This window comes from Herpailurus yagouaroundi, unplaced genomic scaffold, assembly GCF_014898765.1.
Source record: "Herpailurus yagouaroundi ecotype Mexico unplaced genomic scaffold, PumYag 355, whole genome shotgun sequence".
Lineage (NCBI taxonomy): Eukaryota > Metazoa > Chordata > Mammalia > Carnivora > Felidae > Herpailurus > Herpailurus yagouaroundi.
Genome location: NW_024412572.1, coordinates 8531453 through 8556424, shown reverse-complemented (window position 1 = coordinate 8556424; position 24972 = coordinate 8531453). Strand labels below are relative to the sequence as shown.

The 24972-nt window shown below is 48.8% G+C and overlaps 1 protein-coding gene across 2 annotated transcripts; it reads right to left on the bottom strand.

Annotated features, from left to right (window-relative positions):
* Nucleotides 1-747: 747 nt before the first annotated feature.
* Nucleotides 748-24560, bottom strand: IL17RA (interleukin 17 receptor A). 2 transcript variants are annotated; one of them, XM_040462981.1, is made up of 13 exons: nt 24301-24559; nt 14347-14371; nt 13472-13618; nt 12401-12513; nt 10905-11031; nt 9277-9324; nt 9011-9174; nt 8224-8307; nt 7774-7858; nt 6947-6958; nt 6577-6678; nt 4583-4621; nt 748-3985 (listed from the first exon to the last, which is right to left on the bottom strand). In XM_040462981.1, the coding sequence occupies exons 1-13, from the start codon at nt 24442-24444 to the stop codon at nt 2487-2489; spliced, it is 2589 nt and encodes an 862-aa protein (XP_040318915.1). In that variant the 5' UTR covers nt 24445-24559; the 3' UTR covers nt 748-2486. The 2 variants fall into 2 exon arrangements, with proteins under 2 accessions (XP_040318915.1, XP_040318917.1); XM_040462983.1 differs by lacking the exon at nt 6577-6678 and having other exon boundaries at nt 24301-24560.
* Nucleotides 24561-24972: the final 412 nt, after the last annotated feature.

Here is a 24972-nt window from a genome sequence, read left to right as displayed (position 1 = left end):
CAGCATTTATGCTGGAAAGACCAGTATGAGACTGGGGCTTTAGGGTAGGGCAGGGAACAGGGGAGGAGCCAGGGAAGAACATTAAAGAAAGGGTGAAGCCTGGGGACTTCATGATTCCACTTACATGTTATGTCCAAAATGGAGAAATCTATAGAGGGATGAGGAATTTAGGGAGGTTGGGGTGAGGATTAAGGAGTGCTAGATTTCGATTTCTTTTGGGGGTAAGGAAAATGTTCTAAACTTGATTATGCTGATGGTTGCTGAAGTCTGAACTCTTAAAAGCCATTGAACTGCATGAGGGCAGCTGGGAATGGTATGGTATGTGCATCGTATCTCAACAAAGCTGTTAGGAAGAAAAGTAGCAGCCCTGGAGATAAACAGGACTTAGTGAACAATGCTAATTGAGGACATTTTAGCCTCAGAGGCCAGCAAAGCTAGAATTCAAGGTTTGTGGGGAATGCAATTCAAATGGGAATGTCTTCTGGGCACCAGCACTACACTGGCTAGGGCCATTCTGCCACCACAGAGAGCCCTGGCTCCAGCAAGGAAGAGCCCACGGTGGTATTCCACACTCTGCACATTTAATGCTTCCTAGAAGCTGGGGAAACACCACAGGCTGGTAGGCATCTGGACCCAGCTTATTGGAGGAGAGATGGAGCCTGAGAGGCTGGCAGCTGGGAGAACTCAGTTCCTTTTCTCCCTTCTTAGTCTGTTAGGGCTGCTTTAACAGAACACCATAGGCTGCGCTGCTTATAAATGCAGAAATTTATTTCTCACAGTTCTAGAGGCTGGCAAGTCCAAGATCAAGGAGCTGGCAGATTGGGTGTCTGGTGAGAGCATGCTTCCTGGTTCACAAACCATCTCGCTGTGCCCTCACGTGGCAGAAGGGAGGAAGTCTGGGGCTCCATGCACGTGACCTCATCACCTGTCCCTCCACAACCGTCACACTGGGGATTAGGTGTCAATGTAAGTATTCTGGAGGTGCACAGACACCTTACCTGGTCCTGCTGTCAGGCTGTATACGGGCCACACTCTGTCTGGGACTTAGGCCTGATGCCGCTGCCACTATGAGGTGAAATCGCACCACTGGAAAGGACTCTACAGCTAGGAACTCTTGACCCATAGTAACATAGAACTCAAAGTAACTACCCAGAATTCTAACCAGAGTTAACACATTTATTCATTCTTTTATTGATAATCTTCCTTTTGTGCACACATATGCATGGGTGTGGCATACACACAGGTAACCTGTGATACTTGGTTTCCCATTACGTGCCAGAATCCTCACCCCTTCACTGAAGCTTGAAGCTGTGACTCCATTCCAGGGGCAGATGGCATCCCAGTGTGCTTGCCAGGACCCCAGAGGGACAAAGCCTTCAGTTTCCCCAAAGGAGGCACTTTCAGGAACCACTTCTTCAAACACTGGGCCTTAGCATCTCTCCTCTTTGAACCAACTCAGACTTTTAAAGACAGAGTGGTACACTTTCCTCTCTCCTCAAAGAGGCCTGCTTCTGCCAGCCCTCTAACTCCTGCCCTGCCCCTCTCTGCCCACCCTGATGTGAGGTCCATATCTCATACTCAGTCTTGGGCACCCAGCTCTGGTGCTTCCTGTGCTCATGGGGGGCAAGAGGTGTGTGGATGGGGGGCTGCTGCCCAGGGGCCCGCTCACGCAGTCCCTAAAGACCCTGTCTTTGACTGAGCGCCAAAACAGGGGCTCAGGATTTCAGACTTTTCTCCCCGTTGAATGCTGTTAGGTTTCACACCACACATTTCCATCCTGTCTCTTTTCAAAACTGAGCTGAGGTGGCTTTCAGGTATGTCTGGTCCTCAGCCTCCTTCTCTGCAGAGCAGCAGCTTCCCATATCAAAGGAATCCCAGGCCACAGGGCTGATGTCCCAAACCCCAGCCTGGCCCACATGCCTTCTCCAACTGGGGCTCTAGCTGCCTCTCCACCACTTCTCTTACTGCTCCAGCCCTCACCCCACCTGCTGCATTCTGCAACCACAGTGTCTTGGTCCAGGTTTCCCTTCTTTGTATTTTCATAGCCCTGGGCAGACCTCTACAATGGCCTTACTTTGCTCATGACCATCCTGTTTGCTAATCTGTTGCTCTCACTAGATGTTAAGCCCCTCCGTGGCCGGGGCCAGTATCTCCTGCAATTTACCTTTGTATCTCAGATGCCTGGCACATAAGAGGTGCAAGATAAATGCTGAATGAATGAAAGAATTAACGAATGAATGAATGGTGGAGACTCAAGGACACTTTGTCACTAGCTCCTGGGAATGGGCTGTGGATTCTTGTGGGGAAGAGACATCATGACCAGAGGGTCAGAGAAAGAAAATTAAGGGGGATGCCCAGGGATCAAGAGGTTAACACTTCAAAGGCAAACATTTCACACACGGACATATGTATACATACAGACACTCATGTGCACACTTGTGTACATACACGCACCCTTCTGCCAACACTCGGGGTCTAAGGAGGCCCTATGGCATCTCGGGCTCCACACCATCCCAGCCAGAGTTCTTCTGAAGCTCTTGGAAGAAAAGTTGCCGCTGGAGGCTTCTCAGGCTCTCTAGGTCCTCAGGCGAGAGCTGCTTGGCCGACCTCCCCAGGTTCTGCTTTTCTCCCTCCTCCTCCATTTCCAGGAGTCCTTCAGGGGGCTGTGGGGAGCTCCTGGAGATGTAGCCCTGGTCGGACTGCACTGACTGTCGCTGCCCATCCTCACAGGGAGCGTACAGGTCTTTGAGGGCTGCTGCGGTGCTCTCCCAGCCCTCCTGGTCCTGGCAGCCCAGACTCTGTTGGAAGAGTGAGAACATCAGGCCTTCGAGCTGTTCCCTCACGTCTTCCGGGAGGTGGTTGGGCGATGCCCTAGGCGTGCTGCAGAGGGGCGGGTCCTCTGAGTCCACGGGGAAGAGGATGCTGTTCCGCCGAGGGCCGTGGCCCTCTAACAGTGGCCAGGCCTCATCTCCCTCTACCACGGCCAAGCGGCTGGCTGTGCTGCTCCCGGTGGCTTGAGGGACAGGCTGTACTGCCTGAGTTGGAGGCGCCTCCTCCACAGGGAGCACCTCTGTCTGGAGCGTCAGGGCTGCCGGCTCTCCCTGGGGCTGAACTTGAGGTTCCAGCCGGGACATTCCCCTTCCTTCCTCACAGACGCGCAGATCGAGCACCAGGCAGCCCTCGGAGGCAGGTTCCTGCACCAGGGGCTTTTGCTTGATGATCCCTCCTCCCGGTGGCAGCAGCGGCTCTTCAAACACCTCTTCATCCAGGGATGGGAGGTCCTGGTCCTCTGCGGAGCAAAGGTTCTCGCGCTCGAACCAGTCAGGGCACTGAGCCTGCCACTCCCGGAACCTCTCCACGGCCTCCTTCAGCAGCCGGCCACTGGGGCTCCGCAGGTAGTTCTCGCCCGTGAGCTCCCCAACGCGGTGCATCCGGCCGGGTTCAAACATCTCCAGGTCCTGGATTCGGAAGTAAACTTCCTCAAATTTGTCCATGAGTGGGTACCTGGGAGTGATGTTGAAGAGGTCAGGAATATCACTCTCACTGCTGATGTCACGGAAGTAGCAGACAATGTAGGTGCCGAAGCAGGCTGGCTTCTTAAAGTCTGGCAGGATCATGTTCATGGCCGCTGTGAAGAGGTCACCCCCGGGCTTCCAGCAGTCACACCGAAGCTGGACAGCAGGCTCCTCCCAGCCGAGGATGGCCTGCCACTTGGCGCGGGTGCCTCGGGAGCACAGGATGATGATCTTGGAGTTGGTCTCTACCATTTCCTGCTTCTGGCGGCCCACCCAGGTCATGATCCCCACCTCTGAGATGACCTGCTCCTGCAGCAGGTCGAGGGCCACTTCGGTGCCACAGACGGTGAGCAGGAACTGGGCGAACTTTAGGACCACATCCACGTAGAGGGGGTGGTCAGCTGAGTAGACGATCCAGACCTTCCTGGGCTTCAGGGGTGGGGGCGTCAGGCTGCTCTTGGGCAGGACATCTGAGGGAAACAAGGAAAACCAGGCCCACAGGTTCAGGTGTGCATCTGCAATGATCCTCAAACCACAGGCCAGGGGCAGAACTCCTAATGGGTCAGGCCAGGAGTACCCTAGACCAGGAAGAGATTGGCTCCCTAGCCGAAGTAATGCAACTGAGGTCTCTGAATAAGCCAATGTTGCTATTTCGCCCATTTTGGCTGCCTGAAAAGAATCACAATTTGACCCCTTCTGGGACAGTGAATTTCTTTCTCAAGATTCCTATCTGGCCTTTAGCCGATACTTTAAAAAGAAAAAGAGACACAAAGGCCTGCCTATGGAATACAAATATCTGTTATAGGTAGGACCTCTTTTTATAAAAGATGGTCCCTTCCCTTCCTTCTTTGTCCAAGTGATTTAAAAAATGTTATCTTAGCTTTGTATTTGAGGTCCCCTTGTGTGGTGGTACTAGGAAGCAGGTCCTCTTACGGGGAGGTCTCCTGAAGGAGCTCAGGAGTTAAAATGCAGAAGGCAACCCACCCATGTCTCTCAAGAGAACCCTCCATCAAGCCTTTGACGCAAAACACACCAAACAGAGGCCACCCACACCAGGAAATACTGACCTGTACATTTGGTGTCATTCCCGTATTTTTCACGAGACCCTGAAAGAAACAAAAATACACTGGAGCAGCTCTTTTGGAAGAGAAATAGGGACCAATTCACAAGGGCACCTGATGGCATGCTGTCACACCCCTGACACAGAGCAAATGATAAGGGAGGGCAGTTATTAGATGCTTCAGGGCCTTTGCAGGACCCCGTGCTGTGTGGAGTCGCTCAGGTGTGAATCCCAGGTCAGCCACGAACAGCTGTGAGATCTGGGAAAGTTACCCATGCCTCAGAAACTCAGTTTCTTCCTCTGTAAAATGGGTCTGTGTGGCACAGATTAAATGAGACTGTATATGTGAAGTGTCTGGCACACTGAACATAGTCAGCAGGGGTCACAAGCACTTGGCAGCACTGACCCAGCAGGGACCCTCAGAGCGGTGACTGGGAGTTCCACCCACGTCCCTCATTGTAGCCCTGGTTCCTCTCCTCTCCACAGCTGGGCTGCTTCTGAGAAACACCCCACTGCAGGGAAAGCCTCTTTCTCAGAAGTGTCCTTGCCAGAGGCTTACAACACATCTCCAGAAGTAGCCCCCACCAGGCTGGTTTACAACATTTCCTCCTAGTATTTTTGAGGTGAGGAAGAGAAACAACATTCTTAAGCAACTGCTCCCCCTGAGCTACAAAGAGGGAAGCTGTGGTGCAGGAGTCGGCTCCCCAGTGACATGGCAGGGTGAACGGAACCCCCGATGGCCAAGGAAGACATGCAGAACCTTCATTTCAATCCCCACCTTTTGGGCCCTTTCCCAGAACTACCAGAAGATAGTCAAATGAGTGAACTTTCCTTCATGTCTTCTTCTTCATGTGTCCTTTCGTGTCAGTGTGGCGTGAGGCACTTCAGTAAAAGGTCAGAAGTGCAACAACAGAAATGAAGCAAAAGCCTCTCTGATGTCTGTAGGGAGCTTTACAGTTTATAAAGTGTTCGCAGAGATGTTAACTTATTTGACCCTCTCAACAATCCTGTGGAGAAGAGCTCTCTCACGGGGTCTTCCAGTGCCTGGTCTGGCGTTCTTCCCACCACACAATAAATAATAATTAATAAAACCTACTCCTGACGAGACTTGAATGTGTGGAAACAGCTCCCAGACTACTGAAGGAAGGGCCCGGGCCCAATGCGGAGGGGGTGGGGGGGGGGTGGCAGGGAAAGTCTGAGCCCCTAGGCTAAAGGCCCTTGTTCTCTCCTGCTCAGAACTTGGCCAGATCATTCAATCCTCACACACCCCTGAGGGGGAGGTGTTATCCCATTTTACAGAAGAGAAGATCAAATCTAGGGTTTGTTAAGCAATTTGCCTATGCCTGCAAAGCAGGGAGGCAGAGCTGGGACCCACACCTGTACGTTCTGGGTCTACCCAGAGCCTTCTTTTCACACCATGCTGCCCCTTCACCATTCTCCCTGACCTAGGATGTACAAGTCTGGGAGCTGCAGGATGGAGTCATTCAGGTTCTCCCACCTGCCTGGCTGATCATGTCTGATGCAGGGAAATTCTACCCTAGCTCCTTCCATCCAGTTTGTTTTAATGGTATTAATTTTAGTAGCAATAAATATAATTATAGCTAACATATGTTGAGCAAATATGTGCCAGGCTCTATGCTAAGAATTCATATATAAACATTATTTCATGTCATCCTTATATTTGTTTTACGATGTGGGTATCTTTATAAATTCCACTTTATAAAAGAGGAACCTGAGGCTCAGAGAATTAAGTAATCTGCCCAGGTAGTAAGTGGTGGAGCTGGTATTTGAGCCCAGGGCAGCCTTCCTGCAGGCTGAGTTCTTGACAACTGAGCTTGGTGTGGCCTAAAAGAGGCAAGTTCTGTTCTTCAGGCTGGGGTTGAAGGGTGCCCTCCTAGTACAACCTTACAGAGACTGCAGCAGAAAGAAGGGGACATAGGAATAAAGAGAGGAACAGAGGGGAAAACCCCATGACCCACCCCCACAGCCCCTGCCCCTTACTGGGTAGCCTCCAGGTCATGCAGATGATCAGCAGGATGACGGAACCCACCAGCAGGATGGAGATGCCCGTGATGAACCCGTACACCCACAGGGGTATATAGTCTGTGGTAAGCAGAACAGCATGAGTGATGTAGCAGAGGGGGTCTGCTATGCCAGCCCTGAGCTCCCCCAGCCCCCGGGCCCAGCCCCCGGGCTGTCCACTCTGGCCTGCACCATGACACGGTGATGATCTCCACCCCTGGGCTGGCCTCTTGGTTCAGCCTTGTCTGCCTGGCTCCATCCAAGGCTCAGTCAGGGATGTCTCATGTGGCCCCTGGGGAATGGCCCCTGCGGACTCCTACAGCGCTACGGGAAGGAGAGTGGGGCTTACCTGCGATTGAGACTGCAGTGAGAACAAAGGGAAAACAGTATTCTTAGTTATTAGCAGTGACCACAAGAACCATCACTGCCCCCACTGAGGGCCTGGCAGTGACCTCGGCCCTGCACTAGCACTCCAAATGCCCGGTAAACTGAGTGAAAACATCCACATGGAACACCCAAGTTGTCGGTCTATTAAGAGATGACCCAACTCTCAACCGGGAGGCTAGGTTCTCCTCCAGGCCAATGCAATGTCTGCTGCTTTCTGGTCTGCATTTGGCTGTAGCCACATGCTAGGGGGTGGGTGGCTTATGAGTGGGAAGTTGGCAGTGGTGCAGGGGGAGGGAACAGGCTGCCGAGCTTCTGGCCCTCGGGCCAGAAGCTGAAGCTCCGCCACTTCCCTGGTGTGTGATCTTGGACAAGTTCCTGAAGATCTCTGTGCCTCTATTTCCTCATCTATGAACCTGCAGAAAGGACCTTCTGCTTCACAGTATGAAGAGTCACAATTTGTGAGGACTGAAAGTGGACATGGTAAAACACTTCATTCAGTACATGGTCCATAACTGTAACTCTCTGACAGTAACAATTCCTGTTTTTTTCAGTCTCAAAAGTTGAAGATCAGAAAGGTTAAGTATTTTGCCCACGGCTACATAGCTAATGAAAGGCAGTCAGGAGTCCAACCCAGGAGTGTCTTTAGAGCCCCACACTGCAGGCCTGAGTAACTCTAAGTAAAATTAAACTCCACCCCCACCCTTAGAACCAGGTCAGGGTTCAGCTCAAGGTGTTGACTTCATTCACACTCACCCCTAAAATGCCCCAGAGCAGCCATAAACTTCCTACCTGGAGGATCTGGAATTTCCGGGCAGGGTACAGTTATGGAGTGTCTCAGGCAGTCGTTTAGACAGCTACTGAAGAAGGGCTGGATCTGTGAGAGCAGAGGAGAGAGGGATCCTGAGATGCTGGGGAGACTTGGGGTCCTCTACTAATGCTTTCTCGCCAGCAGGCTATTTGAGGACACACACCTGGCTGGTTGCTCGAGGACCTCCCTGTGCTGTCGGACAGATCGCCCATCAGCTACAGGGGCCAAAGAAGCCCGGCCAGGTGAATCTGGGAGAAAGGGCTGGGGAAGGTGGACATGATGTCTCACCAGGCAGGGAGGCCCAGTGGGGCACGGTGCCAGGTCCTCAGAGAGAGCACGAGTCCCTGAGCCGCCCTCCTTTCCTAGTCTGCCCTTCTAGGAGTGCTACCTGTGCATGTGCTCCCACACCTGTGCACACTACACTCACTCACCTGTACTCGGTGGCGGCAGCACCAATTAGAATCTGACAGGGTGAGCGTGACATTGGACCGCTGGCGGGAGTCCTGGTACGCAGGCTGTAGGGAGAGGAGAGGACGGGTGAGAAAGTGCTGCAGGTGGCTGCTGAGAACGCTGGCATCGCTGTCCACTGTGCCCCATAGGAAGGCCACACACACAAATGCTTCTTGGGTTTCTGTTCCAGGAAAGGCTATGTTTCCCTAGGGCAACTGGTTCATTGTTAATTTGTGAACACATCTAGTAACTGGAATTTCTCTTTGCTTTGGCTGCTGGCATCATGGGGACAATCTGTGTTCATAACCAACGGCCTGACACACATTTTCAGTAGTAACTGCACCCTGGTTCCATCTTACTTCCTCATCTTTATTTCCCCTTTGTCTTAATACCCACATTTAAAAATATTCAGATCCTTTTTGGAATAGGTGGAAAACAACAACAACAACAAAAAGAACAGAGGACACTGTGGGGAAGGAAGAACTAAAAGGACGGGGGAGGTGAGCAGCGCAGAGATCAATGACATTTCTATCAACTGCAGAATCAACTATAAGAGACAAAGGAAAGATCAACCACAGAACTGATTCTACGTCAACCACGTACCAGAAGGAAAGAAAAAAAACAGATGCGCAGGACTGGGGTTGACTAAGCATGGTACTGAGCGCTGGGCTTCTGGCAAAGGTTCTGTCCTGACAGTGGAGGGAGACTTGAGGCTGAGGGAGGCAGCATGGTACTACACTGGAGGGGTCAGGACAGTGGCAACATTACCTCGGGCACCATCAGTGTGTGCTGGAAGCAGCTGTGGTTCTCCGTGTGTGGAAAACTTGTCAGCAGGATCTGGTAATGGGTAGATTCATTCCACAGGGTGAAGCTCACCCACAGCTGGCGGGCCTCCAGGGTCTCCACGGTGATGTTGGGGTCCCACAGGCTGCCTGGTCAGGGCGCAGACACAGGCTGGGAGTGAGGGGAGGGCATGCGTGCGTGTGTATGCTCCTGGGCAAAGCTCCCCCAGCAAGACCGCCAGGTGTGGTTACCTGAGCCCACGCATGGTGTGATCATCTTCATCCTGGGGTCTTCGCAGCCTATCAACCCAGAAAAAGGTGAAACAACTAAGCCTCTGCCTTAGAAAGTTTGCTCTTCCAGACACCCGACACCAGGGATACAACCTGTTTCCTTCTGGGAGGCTTCAAAGATGGGCCCTTCAAAGCCAGTTCCCAGACAGCACTGCTGCCATTAGCCAGAGGTCCCACAGAACTGGGGGCTGACCTGGTTGTCTCCTCCTTCCTCTCTCAGGGAACCTTCCAGACTCAACTGTACTCCTCCTGAGCTTGCTCTGAGTGACCCAAGAATCTCAGCCCACTCCGGATCCTCCTCCCACCTCCAGCTTTCTCTGTGGGTTGCCTCTGACTCTTGACAGGGGCAGAAACATTTTGTTCCTCCACAGCAGTGTTTCTCGAACTTTCCTGTGCATCATCATGGTAGTTTCTGATTTAGCTAGGTCTGGGGTGGGTCCTGAAAATTTGTACTTCTAACAAGCTCCCAGGTAATTTGATGATGCCACTGGCCCAGGGATTGCCTTGAGGACCACTGCTTCAGAAACATCTTCCTAACCTCCCTTCCCCAATGGCATTTACTGTATCATTTTCACTTTGGTTTAAGAAGACATGTGATAGGTATGAATCGCTGTAGACTGACAGTCACTGAGTCTACTGCAGGAACAAGCGAGGGGACTGGGGGATTCACACATTTGACAAGCACTTACTGAGCACCCAATCTGTGCCAGGCACTGTTTTAGACAGTGGTGAATAAGATAGAGTCCCTGCCCTCTGGAGAGCACATTCCAGTAGAAAAGACCAATGAAAACAAACAGCATAATGTAACATCACAAATATATGGTGATAGTATGTCAGGGAGTGATGGGTAACATGAAGAAAAATAAAGCAGGGTAAGCAGATCGTGTGTGTGTATGTGTGGTTGTGCATGTGCCCATGTGGAGTGCTCTAGGAATGGAGAAGACTGTCATCATCCTTAACAAGCACTTCCTGATGACCTACTATATGCAAGGCACTGTGTGGTTCTGGAGATTGCGCAGACCCTGAGCAAGCCCCAGACCCTGTCCTCAAGGGGGCTGGGTTTCCATATGTAGTTGGCTTTGAACAATGAGAAATGTTGTAGGTTGTGGCTGAGATTCTGGGGAGGACAGAGAAATAGATGGTGCACACACATTAAAGGTTTAGAAGATAAACCCAGCAGTCTTCTTAGGCAGGATGGATTAGTGGGGGAAGAGGAGACGGTATCACACATGGGATGGTGGTGGATAAATGCAGGTAGGATGTGGGGTAAAAAGTGAAGAATCAGGTGGGGACAAGTGGGGAATGAAAAAGAAAAAGGTGCAGAGCAAGGTGACGAGAGCTGGAACCAGACTAGAAGCAGGAGTTAAAACTCTCTCAAGAGTGGCTTGTCCTTCTGACCCTTCAGCGGGAGGGAGTTGGGGAGTTGGGCAGGAGCTCCCCAACTGTGGCATCTGTTTATTCCGTAGGTATCACATGCTGTAATGGCAGTCACAGTCCAGCTGAGCAGGGAGGCTGATGTCTGAGCCACCTGCTGGTTTCTTCTCCAAGAGCTGAGTGGTGAAAGGAATGGCTTGGGAGGGCGCTCTTACCAGGTACGGGAAAGTTCCTGGACTGGTGGTTTGGGTCACCATCAGGGATGGGTTTGGGCAGGTGGTGAACAGTCACCTCATACTCCTGGCCAGGTTCTACCACAAAGTGGCTGAAGGTAAAATGCCACTGAAAAGAGGGAGGAAGGGGAGGTTGGAAAGGTCACATACACACTTCTCACCGAAAGAACTCCAAGCCCACCTGCCCTCAAAAGATCAGTGAAATGGGAGAAGAAAACAACCACCAAAGCAAGATCCCAAATCAGAGGGAGGCATTTCTTTGTTCTTTGTTTCCTCTGGTCTTTGCTGCCTATTTTAAAAAAGTCTGGCCCCTCATCAGTAGACTGTAGTGTCATATGCCAGAGAATCTGGGGAAAGCCAAAATAGTCCTCCTCCATCGTGAGCCCTCTCAAACTCCAGAACTACAGCGTAAGGGAGCCAGGGAGCCGAGCCAGAGGACTTGGGGCTATTGGGAGAGTTAGCACACAAGAGGCAGTTCTATGCCTTTGCCTATTTTGGGCTTTTCATATGAATGGAATCATTCAATATGTGAAAAAACAAAAAACAAAAAAACCAAGAGGCAGCTAAACACCATTTGTTAAATGACTCTTCCTCCTTAAGGGAAAACCAGGGATCTCTTGAGAATGTTCTGGAGCAGGAAAGTGCAGAGGGAGGGTTACAGATCCCCACTGAGTCTGCATCTGTAGGCACCTTTGTTGTACAGGTAACAGAAGGTGTGCAGATATTTTTTTTCTGGATGGTGCAGATGATGTGCATTGATTCCACCTCTCATTCTAACTATCCTGGTGGTGGACAGAGGTTGGTGGTGGGGGGCGGTTTGCTTCTAACTTGATCTAGGCACGTGGTCTTCACCATCCACCTGGCAGTCAAGTTTGAGGGTCCTAATTACATACAGGAGAAGGGATCTGTCTTGGCTGCTTGTGGTTGTGGGGGATCTGCAAACAGGTACTTTTGCAGATTTCAACCAGCAGTTTGCACACTGGAGCTTGCACCAGAATCACTGGGCAGGCTTGTTCAACACCGATTGCTGGGCCCCGCCCTTACAGTTTGATTCTGGAAGACTGGAGTGGGGCCCTAGATTCTGCATTTCTCACTGGTTCCCAGGTCATGCGGATGCCGCCAAGGACCATACTTTAAGCAAACTAAATGAGAATGAACATTTTACCATCGGGCAGTGAGCAGCTAAATAAACGGAAACCGCTGCAGAACTCACTGGCTTGTGCCCCAGCCACAGTGGTTCTCTAGGCTGGGCAAAGCTGTTTCTTCCTGGATGCAGGCCCCAGGTTAATCTGGTTACAAAGAAAGAGAGCAGGAGGTGGGGCCGTGGAAGTCCATCCCATTCAACTCTCTTTACAATGAACATCTAGTTACAGTTGGAAGCAAAAGCCAGGTGGGTATGTCTGGGAAGTCTTCGGAAACATGTTCTGTTCCTCACTGTCACCAGAGGAACACAATCCACTCTGGAGCCGGACACTTACCCGCTTATGATGATGCTTCAGTCTGGTCAGAAACTCAAACTTGACACACAAACGTTCATTGGTGTTCAGCTGCAGGACAGACAACTCTGCACCCTCCAGGTAGAGGATGCTGGCTGCAGGCCAGAGGGAGGAGAGGAGACAAACAGATGTAGATCAACAAACACAAACCGCGGGGTGTGGTGCTTCCCCATCTGTTATGCTTACTCACTCTTAAAAGAAAATCTGCACATTGTACCTAACCCTCCACTTCCTGTTACTTTTTGCTCGCTCTTGGGCCTGAGTTAGCCTCCTGCCTTGCTGACACTTACCTCCCAGCTGGGCAAGGACAAATGAAACTTTATACTGGGCTAGAGGCAAAGGCTGTGCAAATTTGTGGCTGGGATGTTGGCAACATGGCACGGGTGTCACACATGGCTGTCCCAATCCTTGGATAGGCTGGGGCAGGCACCAGAGGCTGGAGACTTATAAAGAGGATAACCTCCCCCAGGCCCTGGTCACAAATGTGGGGCTGGCTCTTGTTCTGTCATACAACTCTCTATCCCTGGAGAAGGTTTTTTGGGGGAAGGGTGTTGTTTTAAAAAATGCCAACTCCTAGGAGCAGCTGGCTGGCTCAGTCAGAAGAGCATGTGACTGTTGATCTTGGTTGGGGTTGTGAGTTTGAGCCCCATGTTGGGTATAGCAGAGATTACAAAAAAAAAAAAAAAAGCCAACCCCTAAATTAAGAGGAAAAGCAGGCTGGCAAATGTGTTACCATTTTCCAATAAATATTTGGTACTGTAGTCAGAGAATTAACCATTTGACTTCCTTTTCCAGGGTGATAAGGATTTTAGGCTGAAGGAAGGATGGTGGGTTGAGAAGATACCATCATTGGTTAATATCTAAAATGCTGAAGAAGTATTCATGTATTGCATGAAATGATAGAGCCTTTCAGCATGAAATCTGGGCCCTCATGTCTGAGCATAGGACTGGGAACCCAATTCTGAGTCTGGTGGGAGAGCCGTATGGTCTAGTCTGTGGATTCACCTGGAGGTAGGTAGAATCTCCCAGGCAGAATCTGACATGCCCACTCACCATCTGTCTGCAGGGTCCATCTGATGCCAGCTACAGGCAGTAGGTCTCCATGCTGGGTCTGGACAAAGTCCAGGTGGACCTGGACATCCTTTGGGGATGAAGGGGTCAGATTTCGAAGGTGGATCCAGCTGTCATCCAGGCAGGTACCTGGAGCCAGAAAAAGCAAAAATTAGAGACCTCCATGTTCTGCAAGAACCTGAAGAAACTGCAAAAGAATGAGGCATGCAGGCAAGATGCGACAGCAGTGGCTCCAAAGAGCTAGATCTTAAAAGCTCAGGGGCCTGCGACCCTTAGCTGGGTTCTTGGCTTCACCACACTGCCCCCACCCCTTTCCAGCTTGTCTGGGTCGCTGCAGATCTCTGAAGTCTAAAGGGCATGTTAAGAGAGAAGACAAAGCATGAAACTTGGTTTTGAGATAAAGCAGTGAAATGGGAGTACAGGAAGGATGGGGTAGTGATAAAAGTTGATTCATTTTATATGCCAGGGGTCTCTAATGAGCACAGACACTTGAAGTATGTGCCTCCTTCTTGAAATAAAACACAAAACAGGACCAACACCACAGATGTCTCTCGCCTGACAGTGACAAGCTCTGACAAATCAAATCGTATTATAGATACACCAGGGCAGTACTCCAGATAATATTTTCAAAACCCAAATGACAATTCTGATTCTCACTTTTGGACTTTTGCATAATGGATATTCTTGACAGGAAGCACAGGTACACACATCCTGGATTCCCAAGGGCACCTCCTGCTGAGGGCTGTAACCCTTATCCCAAAACAAAGTGGACTGGCAGCACTCTTGTCGGAGATCAGCATGGGGTTAGCATTTTATTAACAAGGCAATGATAAGACTAACAAAAACAGATGACTTACTATTCTTGACTACGCAGTTTAGCCCCTGTGGAAAAAAAGAAGGAGGTAATTACAGCTGTGAAAGAATGGTAGTTCACCAGCCAGGCTCCCCATGCTTCCCTTGGCTCCTTCTCAAGGATAAAATGTACACAGCCACCCACTCCCACTTCAGGCCGCTCTTGGGGCAGGGAACCATATTCTCCTCACACTTCTCTTATCCTGCACTCCCATCCTTGGATAGGAGAAACAGGATGGCAGTGGGTACAGTGGCTGGCAAAACAGAAAGGGCATTTTCTGAGTAACTGGTAACAGCCAGGAACTTCCCAATTTTAAAAGACACTGAGAGGGTTCTCTTGGGGCACCCTGCTGAAGAGGCCTCTAAATACCCAGCAACTTCCCGTCTCCCATCTGGATAACAGTGCTGTAAGAGGAGGGAACAGAAACTATATCCCTCGTTATAGGATCAGTTATGGAAAATTCACCAAGTCTCTACAAGCTCCTTTAGGTGCCAGATCCTGTTCTGGGTGACTTAGATATATTATTTCACTAACCCTCATACACATATGATTAAGTATTGCCCTCTGCCCTGTTTTATAGATCAGAAGACCTAAGTACAGATATTACCTTATGTCGCTTCCCACTTGGCAATCTGTGTTAACTCTCTAACCCAGAGGAGCTCTGGGGAGCCGAATTTAGAAGTCCCAATTACAAACAATAGGAGATGTGATTACTGGGCTTGAATTTGGCCAGCTGACTCTACTTTGGAAGACACACACACATCCCTGGAGCTCAGCCACCTTCCCACCACTTACCAGCTAAGTGACTTTAGGCAAGATATCAAACATTGCCAGGCCTTGATTTCTTCAACTGTAAAATCAGAATACCCATAACACTAACTTCACAGCATTGTTGAAAATCAAATGACACAAATATAAAGATCATGGGGCAGGGGGTGGGCTGGTGGTGATGGTGGTGTAGGTTTAAGGAAGCCCCTTACTTTCCACTTCTAATATATCTCCATTACAAAAAATTTCAAACAGCAGAAATGTATTTGTGTATTAATGATACAATTAAATAAAGTAATACAGTGCTCCTGGACTGTTAAACAGGCAGCTTACTAGAAGCCCTAAGAAAATCGTTATGAGGAATTTTGTTGGCTGTAGTGCCCAGAGAACTATGTCATTGCCACTAAATGAGACAATATTTGTCCAGTGTTGGGCACATAATAGTTGCTCTTTAATTACTGGCTGCCCTTCCTTGGAGCTTGGCATATAGTAAGCACTCAAAAAATGGAAGCTATTATTATTACGGTGATCTCCATGTATTCAGATTTGGCAGTGGAGCAAAGGAAGAACTCAGGCGCAGTTGTTTCTAGTTATCTAAACTGGCAAAACGGACCAATCATGGCTTGTGGGACAGAAAGTTGGATGTCGAAGCAGATCAGAAATACGATTTTTGATTTTCGGGACAACACCGAAATTTGGTATATGTGTGTAAATAGGGTGTTGGGGTCAGCACCCACCTTTTTCTGTAAAGGGAGCAGAGAGCACCTAGGTGGCTCAGTCAGTTAAGCGTTGGACTCTTGATTTTGGCTCAGGTCAGGATCTCATGGGTTCCTGAGTCTGAGCGCTGCATCAGGCTCTATGCAGAGCCTGCCTGGGATTCTCTCTCTCTCTCTCTCTCTCTCTCTCTCTGCCCACCTCCCCCTACCCGGCCCCTGCTTGTGCTGGCACATGCACTATCTCTCCCTCTCAAAATAAATAAACTTAAAAAAAAAAAGAGCAGAGAGACAGGGCTAAAGATGGGAGGGGTAAGATGCTGTGCCACCAGGGTTCACTCATAAAGTGGATACAGGGATGATATACTTGAGCATGCTCCAGGATTGACTTCAAGCACACCATTTCATCCATACCTGGGCATCTGGGACACCAGTTCATGAGCCCATGGGGTCCAGATTTTCTGTAGCCTGTCCAGCTCCTGGTGATGAGTTATCATTACCCAGGGCCATCAAAACCCTGCTAGGCTCTCCTCACATATTCAACAAAATCTACTAGCTGTCTGCTCACTCTAGTGTCACTCTGTTTCCTGGCTGGTGAGGAGATTACCTCCCAAGCGCAAGCTCATTTCTCCGTCTACCGGAAACTCCTAGGACCAGGGCATAGCTGAAATCAAGAGTCAGATGCTTAACTGACTGAGCCACCCAGGTGCCCCTAATTTATCAAGTTTTAGAATTATTTTTGTGCTATCTTTAAAAATTGGGTAACTTATCCTTTTGTTCTGTGGTATTGAATGCCCATCAATAGGGAATGGCTGAATAATGTGAGATCTAGTTTAAATCTCACTATCCATCAAGACAAATGGTTGGATAGACTGCTCTCCACTATGGAATATTATGTAAATACTAAAGACAATTAGTTACATAGAAATCTACTAACCTGGAGTGATGGCTAAGATGTGTTGATGAGTGAGAATAAGTTGCAAAGAACTTTTTATCATATGACCCAATTTTCTATAGAAACAAGTGATGAAAAAACCCTTCCCATATATTTACATGTGTTTGAATATGATTGTATGAGCATATGAAAATATGTGGACAGATATATAGCAGGCTGTTAACACATTGGCTACTGTAAAGGGATGGAAGCAGAAGAGATGGAGAGAGGGAAGATAAAGGGGAAAAGATTTAAACAGAAGAAAAAAATGTGCATATAAGTGAAATATAGAAAATAGAAATATAGAAAAATAAATTCCATTAGAGGTTGTGGCATGTTGATCATGTACATATATCTTTTCCCCTTCCCCGAACCATATGAAAATTCTAGGAAAGGGAAAATTTTATAAATTTTCAAGGACAAAGAGGAAACACCAGTGGACAAAAGAGGTGAATACATTTTTAAAAGCCAAAGAGGAAGGAGGAGTAGACGACTGGCTCAGGCCAAGTGGAGGAACTTGCATCTGAGTTCCTTGCTGCAGAAGGGAATGAGACAAGAAAGAAGCCAATGGCTCATCAGAATCTTTTAAAGAACCAGGTCTTAAAGGTATCAGGTATCTGGGGAGGTAGTATAAACAAAGGAACTGAAGGGGGTGTGGTAAAGTGAAGGTCTACATAGAGAATGTTGGGAACTTCAGCCTCTTTTTCCCTGCTCTGATTTCAGAATGCTGGCAGCCAACCCCTGGGAAAGGACCTCCAGATGCTGACATTAAAGAGTCCACTGATAGACAGGGCAAGTTTATCATTAGCCTGACCCACTATATTAAAGTCTGATGACCAATAAGCCCTATCTACACAGAGTATGTAATCAGCTTTTTAGGACCTCATTCTTTAAAAAAATTTTTTTTAATTAAGTTTTTCATTTTAATTCCAGTATAGTTAACATACAGTGTTATATTAGTTTCAGATGTACAATATCATGACTCAACACTTCCATACGTTACTCAGTGCTCATCATGATTAGGACCTCATTCTTAAAATATTCTCAGACAGCCAAAGAGTATCAGATACTTAAGAAGGGTTTCCTGTATGAGAAATAGATCAAAACATACAAATTAAAAAAAATACTCTTGAAGGGAATAAGACAATGGTAGGAACAGAATAAAATTAAAACTAACAAAATTATAATACTTTCAAAGAGATGAGAGGACATGGACAAGGACAGGACACTGTGGTAAAATGAACAAGCTGGGAATAAAAATGAACCTTGGAAATAAAAAACTCCATAGAAGAGTTGGGCTACAAAATTCAGGAAATTTCTCTGAAAGTAGAATAAGCACAATCAGAAATCAGAGAAAACATGTGAATATTTAGGAATCAATTCAGGAAATCAAAGTATGATTAACTGGATTTCCCAAAGACTGTTATACTGGAAACAGAGGGGAAAAAATTAAAAAGCAAAAAAATCCACTCCAGAACTAAAGGATACATATTTCCAAATTAAAAACATTCATTGAATGGCCTGAAAAAAAGGCCCAGACCAAGGCCACACTTCATGAAACTTTTGGAATAGCAGGAATAAAAAAGAAGATCCTAAGTGTTTCCAGAGGGGGAAAAAAATAGGTACCATACAGTCAGGAAGGCATTGGCTTTCTTAGCATCTGTACTGTTTGCCAGAAGGCAACAAATCAATGCCTTCAAAATTCTAAGGGAAAATGATCTTTAATCCATGATTTTTATACCCAGCCAAATTAATCAAAAAAGTGTGAGGGCATGTATGTGTATATATTTCCCTCATATCCTTATGCATTTTCTTAGGAAACTGCAGGAGGATATGTTCCAGCAAAATAAGGTAGTTAAGCTCTGAGAAGGAAATCATAGGGTCCAGGACATGGGAACTGTAAACAGGACAGATTATCTAGTATGATAGTTGTGCCGTGGTGCAAGTCCAGGTCCAAGCTGGAGAATGTGGGGTTCCAGGAGGGAGTTCTTTGGGGGATGAGGAAATGAAATTGATGGGATATCTGATGTTTGGGGAAAACAGTGTATGACAAATCTGATAGAAAAAACTAGTTATATGGAAAATTATGGAAGGTAAAGAATTAAAAGAAATATCATTTCACAGAGGAAAAGAAATTACACCAGAAAATAAATATAATCAAAGGGCACCTATTTGCCTCAGCAGTGAATATTACTTGGTATAAACCCCATGGATTTCATTGAGATTGTGATGTAACTACAATGGGGATGCTGGGAGAAGCAGTGGGAGCAGAAGTATAAGAAATTGAAATTTTTATGTTATGAGTCAATAGGTAATATCTAAAATTGACAAGTCAAGAAAAAACAGTGTAAGTACATTTAGAAATGTGGAGGCAAATGCCAGAGGAAAAAAAACACTAGGGGTACCTGGGGGGCTCAGTCAGCTGAACATCCAACTCTTCATTTCGACTTGGGTCATGATCTCATGACCCTGGGATCAAGCCCCACATAAGGTTCTGTGCTAGCATGGAGTTTGCTTAAGATTTTCTCTCTCTCTCCCTCTGCCCCTCCCCTGCCTGTGCTTGTGTGCTCCCACAAGTGCATACATGCACTCTCTCTCTAAAATAAAAACAAAACAAAACAAAACAAAACAAAACAAAACAAAACAAAAAACTAAAAGAAGTATATGTGATCATCTCTGGAAAACAGTTTTAGGAAGTGCTGAGGGCTGGGACAGAGATCTGATGTTTTTGGTTTTAAAGGTCTTAGTATAATTTTAAAAGGATCACCATGATATTATACATGCTGCCAAATCAAGCATAGGATTACTACATATTACCTTGATAAGAATTAATTAAAAGACAGACTTTTATTCAGGACATTACTCCAAACAAAAGAAGGGATTAAACAGTGAGATAAACGGATGAAAACATTAATTTGTTTAGGGGAAGGAATAGCAGACTTTTTCCTTTTAATTTCCATGTAGAATTTCCTTTAGTGTGATGTCTTAAATGATGTAAAAAATGCATTCAGGCTCTTCTCTGAATGCTACTGAGACAGATCTTGTTGTATTCTCCTCCAACAAATCATCCCAAATTATTTACTTCAAATGTCCACTTTAAAAAAGATAGTTGGATCAGAATATTATTTATGAGCTACTTGCTTGTGAATGGCATTATGTTAGCCCTCCTGCAGAAATCTGAGAAAGAATGTTGGTGAGGAAGATGGCACTGGTAGCAGCTAACATTTACTGAGTTCTTCTTTTGTGCCAGGCATCATGCTAAGCACTTTATACACATATTTCATTTAATCTTTATAATAGTCCTATGAAGTAAGTACCGTTATCCCATTTTAAAAAATGTTTATTTATTTATTTTTGAGAGAGAGAGAGGCAGATAGAGAATCCCAAGCTGTCAGCACAGAGCCTGATGAAGGGCTTGAACTCACAAACTATAAGATCATGACCTGAGTGGAAACCAAAAGTTAGAGGCTTAACTGCTTAACCAACTGAGCCACCCAGGCTCAGTCCCATTTTTACTGATGGAAAAACCGAGGCACAGAGAGGTCAGCTAAGTGGCCCAAGAGCCCATAGAGCTAACACTCAAACCCATGTAGTTTTGCTCCAGAATCCTTGCTCATTTTTTTTTAAATTTTTTTTTTCAACGTTTATTTATTTTTGGGACAGAGAGAGACAGAGCATGAGCGGGGGAGGGACAGAGAGAGAGGGAGACACAGAATCGGAAACAGGTTCCAGTCTCTGAGCCATCAGCCCAGAGCCCGACGCGGGGCGCGAAATCACGGACCGCGAGATCGTGACCTGGCTGAAGTCGGACGCTTAAACGACTGCGCCACCCAGGCGCCCCTCATTTTTTTTTTTTTTTAAGTTTATTTATTTTGAGAGAGACTGAGACAGCACGAGTGGGGGAGGGGCAGAAAGAGGGAGACAGAGAATCCCAAGCAGTCTCCACACTCAGCGTGGAGCCTGATGCAGGGCTTGAACCCACGAAACTGTGAAATCACGACCTGAGCAGGAACCAAGAGTCAGACATTTAACTGACTGAGCTACCCAGGCACCCCCAGAATCCATGCTCTTAATCACTGCTGTACTGTCTACATTGAAAAAAAAAAAGGGACACCTACAACAGGTAAGCCAGTATTCTCTATCCATAGTGGTAAAGATTAAAAGGAAGAAATTTATTTCACTATGTTTAACTGTGTGCATGTAATGAACATTACCAAGTGCCTGGTAAAGAAAAGCGGGCTCTGAAGTCACATACTGCTCTGATTCTCAGTACAGCACTCACTAGCTGTGTGACCTTTGGCCACTAGCATGTAATCACGCAGCCTGGCAGGTTATTGTGAGTGTGGAATGAAGCTAGCATGTTAGCCCCAGGCAGGGTGCCTGCCACAAAGCTATAGGTGAATGTTAGTGCCCTTGTACCTTCCAAAGCCACAGCCCATGTAGTCTGTTGCTTTCACTCATTCACTCACTCACTCACATATTATCACATGACCCTGTGAGGGGAGGATCTTTTATAGGCAAGAACATTGGTCCACAGCAATGGAGTGGACCCAGGGCTACAGAGTGGGTGAGCAGGGAAGCTTGACCCAGAGACCATATCTTCTGACCTGGTGTGTCCTCTTCCCTGCACGGTACTGCCATGTGCTTTTGGCTGCTGGCTGCTATGTGATATCACAGTACCGAGATGGAAGTCTCGCCGTGAGCAGTCAAAGCAAGGAGCTGGGTATGATGGTCAAGGAACCTGTTAACTGTGCTGGTTCCACTGCCAGCAGTGACCCTGACTGCTGGAATGCTCATACCATGTAAAAAACATCCACAGAACATAACTTTTTACGCCAGGAGTGGCCTGGCAACCAGAAGATAAGGGTTAAATCTGACAGTTTTTCTACCACAAGTGAAAACCACAAAGTGCTCAGGAAAAAAAAAAAAGAAAAAAAAAAAAAAAAAAAAAAGAATTTGTAATACAACATACATCCTGTCTCTAAAATCATGTGTTAACACTCATACTGACCAAATCCAAGTCACTGTCTTTTCTTGAGGGCTTTCCTCTTGGCTAGCAGTCATGGCAAACCTGTGAGAAAGCCCAGGCAGGGGGAAGGGCCAACCAGTAGGCTGCCCAGGGAAATGCAATTACTTATGGTTTCTCCAGTATTGATTTTTGTGGAGAACTCAGAGTCATCTGGGTTTTGAGGTGCTAAACCCAGGAAGCCAGAAATAGTGCTATGCTTGGTGTCAGTTTACCCTTGCTTTTCCCGCAGAGCTAACCATTCATTCATTCATTCATTCATTCAACTTTAATTCCACAAATATTTATCAAGCCCCAAGTCCTGTGCTTGCAGCACAGAACAGGTATGTAGAAGGCTCTACTCTGTCTTGGGAGAGAGTCACTGAGCGAGAACTCCAACCAGGCTTTGGATAGACATTTGTATTCTGGAAAGTGGTACACACTTTGTGATGGTTCATCCAGGTCTTTCATTATGGAAGTGAAGAAACCCAGGTGCAGGCCACCTACGTTGCCTAAGCTTGCAGAGATTCTAAAAGTGAAATCAGGATGTAAATTTAGGTGCTCTGAAGCCAAGTTTTTGTGGTGTCCCCTACCCTCACTATATTGTGTTGTATCCACAAACACCAGTGGAGGCAGAGAAATCTGAAGGGTGTTGTTTCTTTCTTTTTAAAGAGACTAGTCAATGAAGCAGGGAAGCTGTTTGTTCATGGAGATGAGCGGTCTGTGAGCCAAGTGTCTATGTAGAGGCAAGATGGAGGGAAGGCAGAACACAGGAGATGGCAAACAAATTTGGCCGGTAAGTATCTGTCTCCAGCCCTGCTCCTGACTTTCAATAGCTTCCCACTGAGTGATTAAAATCAAACACTTAGTCTAGCTCTTATACCAGGCCATGATGGAGTCCCTACCTCCCTTTCTAGCTTCTTCTCTCACTTTCCTGCCACATTCTCTGGTGCAATCACAGTTTATCCTGCTCACCCAAGGGCCTGGGCTCAGCCTCTGTCTACCACCTGGACAGCTCCCACTACCCCTCAGGGCTGCCCTAATGTCTTATCTGCCCTGAAGAACATCCCAGCCGGAAAGAGTTTTTCTTTCCTCTGGAATTCTGTACACTCCTGGTTGCACAAGGAGCCCTTGCTACAGGCTGCCTTGCACCATATTAGCACCTTCAAGCCTCTTCCCCATCCTAAATGATTTGAGTCTCTGCACGTTAGGGTCCCAGGGGTGTTTCCTCATAGTTTCAGTTCAGAGCAACAGTATCTTGTATTTTGCAGACACCTGGCAAACGGCCATCAGAAAATGAACACGAATTCTCTAGGTACAACAGTTCTATACCAAGTCTGTGGGAAGGATCTGCTGAGCACATGTCCCCTACTTTGCCTAAAAGCGGGACTCACAAGGACATTTCCCAACATTATTCATATAAAAAAAATTCTTCTAAATCGTCACTCCCTCTCCACTCTCTTTTGGCAAATCCTCCATGACATTAGATAAGGAGACATATCTTTGGTTGTTTCACATCCTCTGACTCAGATACTGGGTCAGAGGTGGTGGAGGGGAGGGAGCTGAGGAAACCAGAGAGAAAGTGGAGGAAAGAGACATTTCTGAGGGGAGAAGCTGTGGAGGTGAGCAAGGTGATCTGCTGTTTGTTTTTTTCCCCTTAAGATGGTCCTCCACAGAAGGCCACTACCCGACGGGTGGGTGTGTCACTTTCCGAGGACACATTGGGGGTACTACTTGACGGGTCCGAACTGGATGAGGGTGGCGGCGGCGGTGGTGGAGGAGCTGGAAGGTCGATGTCTTAATCCTTTCCCCAGTCCTTAGGGCTTCTCGCCCTGGGGAGGTGTTGCCCAGCTGCCCGGAGCCAGCCAGCTGCATTCCGCACAACTGTCCCCGTCCCACCGCTCCGTCCCCTCGGCCCCCGCAGGCTGTCCGGCCTCGAGCACAGGGCTCTAGGACCGCTGGGTCCCTCCTGGGGTTAGCGGAGCCGAGATCCGTTGGGGCCCCCAAGCTCCTCAGAGCCTCCCCCTAATCAGGTTGCCGGGGGGCTGGTGGGGCTTCTTTGAGGGAAGCTCCCGAGGTCCGGACGGGTCTCCTGACCTCGGGTCCTGGCCCGCTCCGGCACCGCGGGGATTTGTAGGGCGCACGGCTTGGAGGCCGCTCGGGTCCAGTCCCCACTCCTCCGAAGGGCTCCCCCCGCCTCCCTTTCTAACCGGCCTTGCCCAGCCTCTCCGGCCAGGCCCCGCGCCTCCCTCTCCTTCCCCGAACCGTGGGGCCCCGGCGGCGGCGGCGCTCCCGCCTCCCACACGGGACGCCGGGTAGGGTTGTGCAACACGCACCGCGCGAACTTCTCTCCCGCAAACTCCCTTTTCTCGGGTTCACCCCTCAACTCCCACCAATCCGAGTGTCCTCCGGAGCGCGCCCGCTCCGAGACCCCCAGACTAGACTTCCCGCCGGCCCGGCCTGGGGCACCTCGTCCGCTACCACCGCCTCTGTCCCTCACCCACGTCCCAGTAACCTCGGGGCGCGTCGGGGTCTCACCTGCTGGGAGCAGACCGGCGCCGGGTAGTCCAGGAGCCGCGGGGAGGCGCGAACCGGGGCCAGCCCGCTCAGGAGCAGGGACAGCAGTAGCCGCCCCAGCAGGGGCCCCGGGACGACTGGTGGCCCGCGGCGCGGAGTCCCCATGGCCCCGCACTGTCGCGGAGAGCTCGCGACCCGGCGGCTGGGGCGCTGAGAGGGACCGGCCCTGGGCTTTCCCTTCCGCCGAGAAGCTCCGAGTCGGCTCGACTTCGCCTGCTTCCGGCTTCCAGCCGCCCAGGGGGCGGGCCGCCGAGGGGCGGGGCTCTGGCCCGACCAGCGCTCCGCTGGGTCCTCCTCCGGCCGTGCGTCCAGGTGCGCGCTCCTCCCCGCGCTCCCGGGGCCTGGGCTCGACTCCTGCGCGCCAGCTTCCCGCCGCCCCGCCCACCGCCTCTCCTAGCTCTCGGCTCCCGCCAGCTCGCAAATTTCATCTCTGCGCTTACCCGCCAGCCGTGGCGCCCGGCTTTAGCTCTTTCCCGCGTTGCCCGCGCCCCTGGTTAGTCTTCTCTGCGTTTTCTTCTCGGTTCCTGGACGTCAGGCCCCAGCTCGAGACTCCAAAGGAGTCCGATCGATTTCTTACTGCCTTCCCCTCTATTCCCACCCCTGGCAGCTCAGTTGTCTGGCTCTGTTCTTTCT

Coding starts and splice junctions, on each gene's coding strand:
- IL17RA (XM_040462981.1), bottom strand. CDS start 24,444: ATGGGGACTCCGCGCCGCGGGCCACCAGTCGTCCCGGGGCCCCTGCTG. Junction 11,032..12,400: donor TGAAGCATCATCATAAGCGG/GTAAGTGTCCGG, acceptor CCCTCTTTTCAG/TGGCATTTTACCTTCAGCCA. Junction 8,308..9,010: donor ACACACTGATGGTGCCCGAG/GTAATGTTGCCA, acceptor CTCTCCCTACAG/CCTGCGTACCAGGACTCCCG.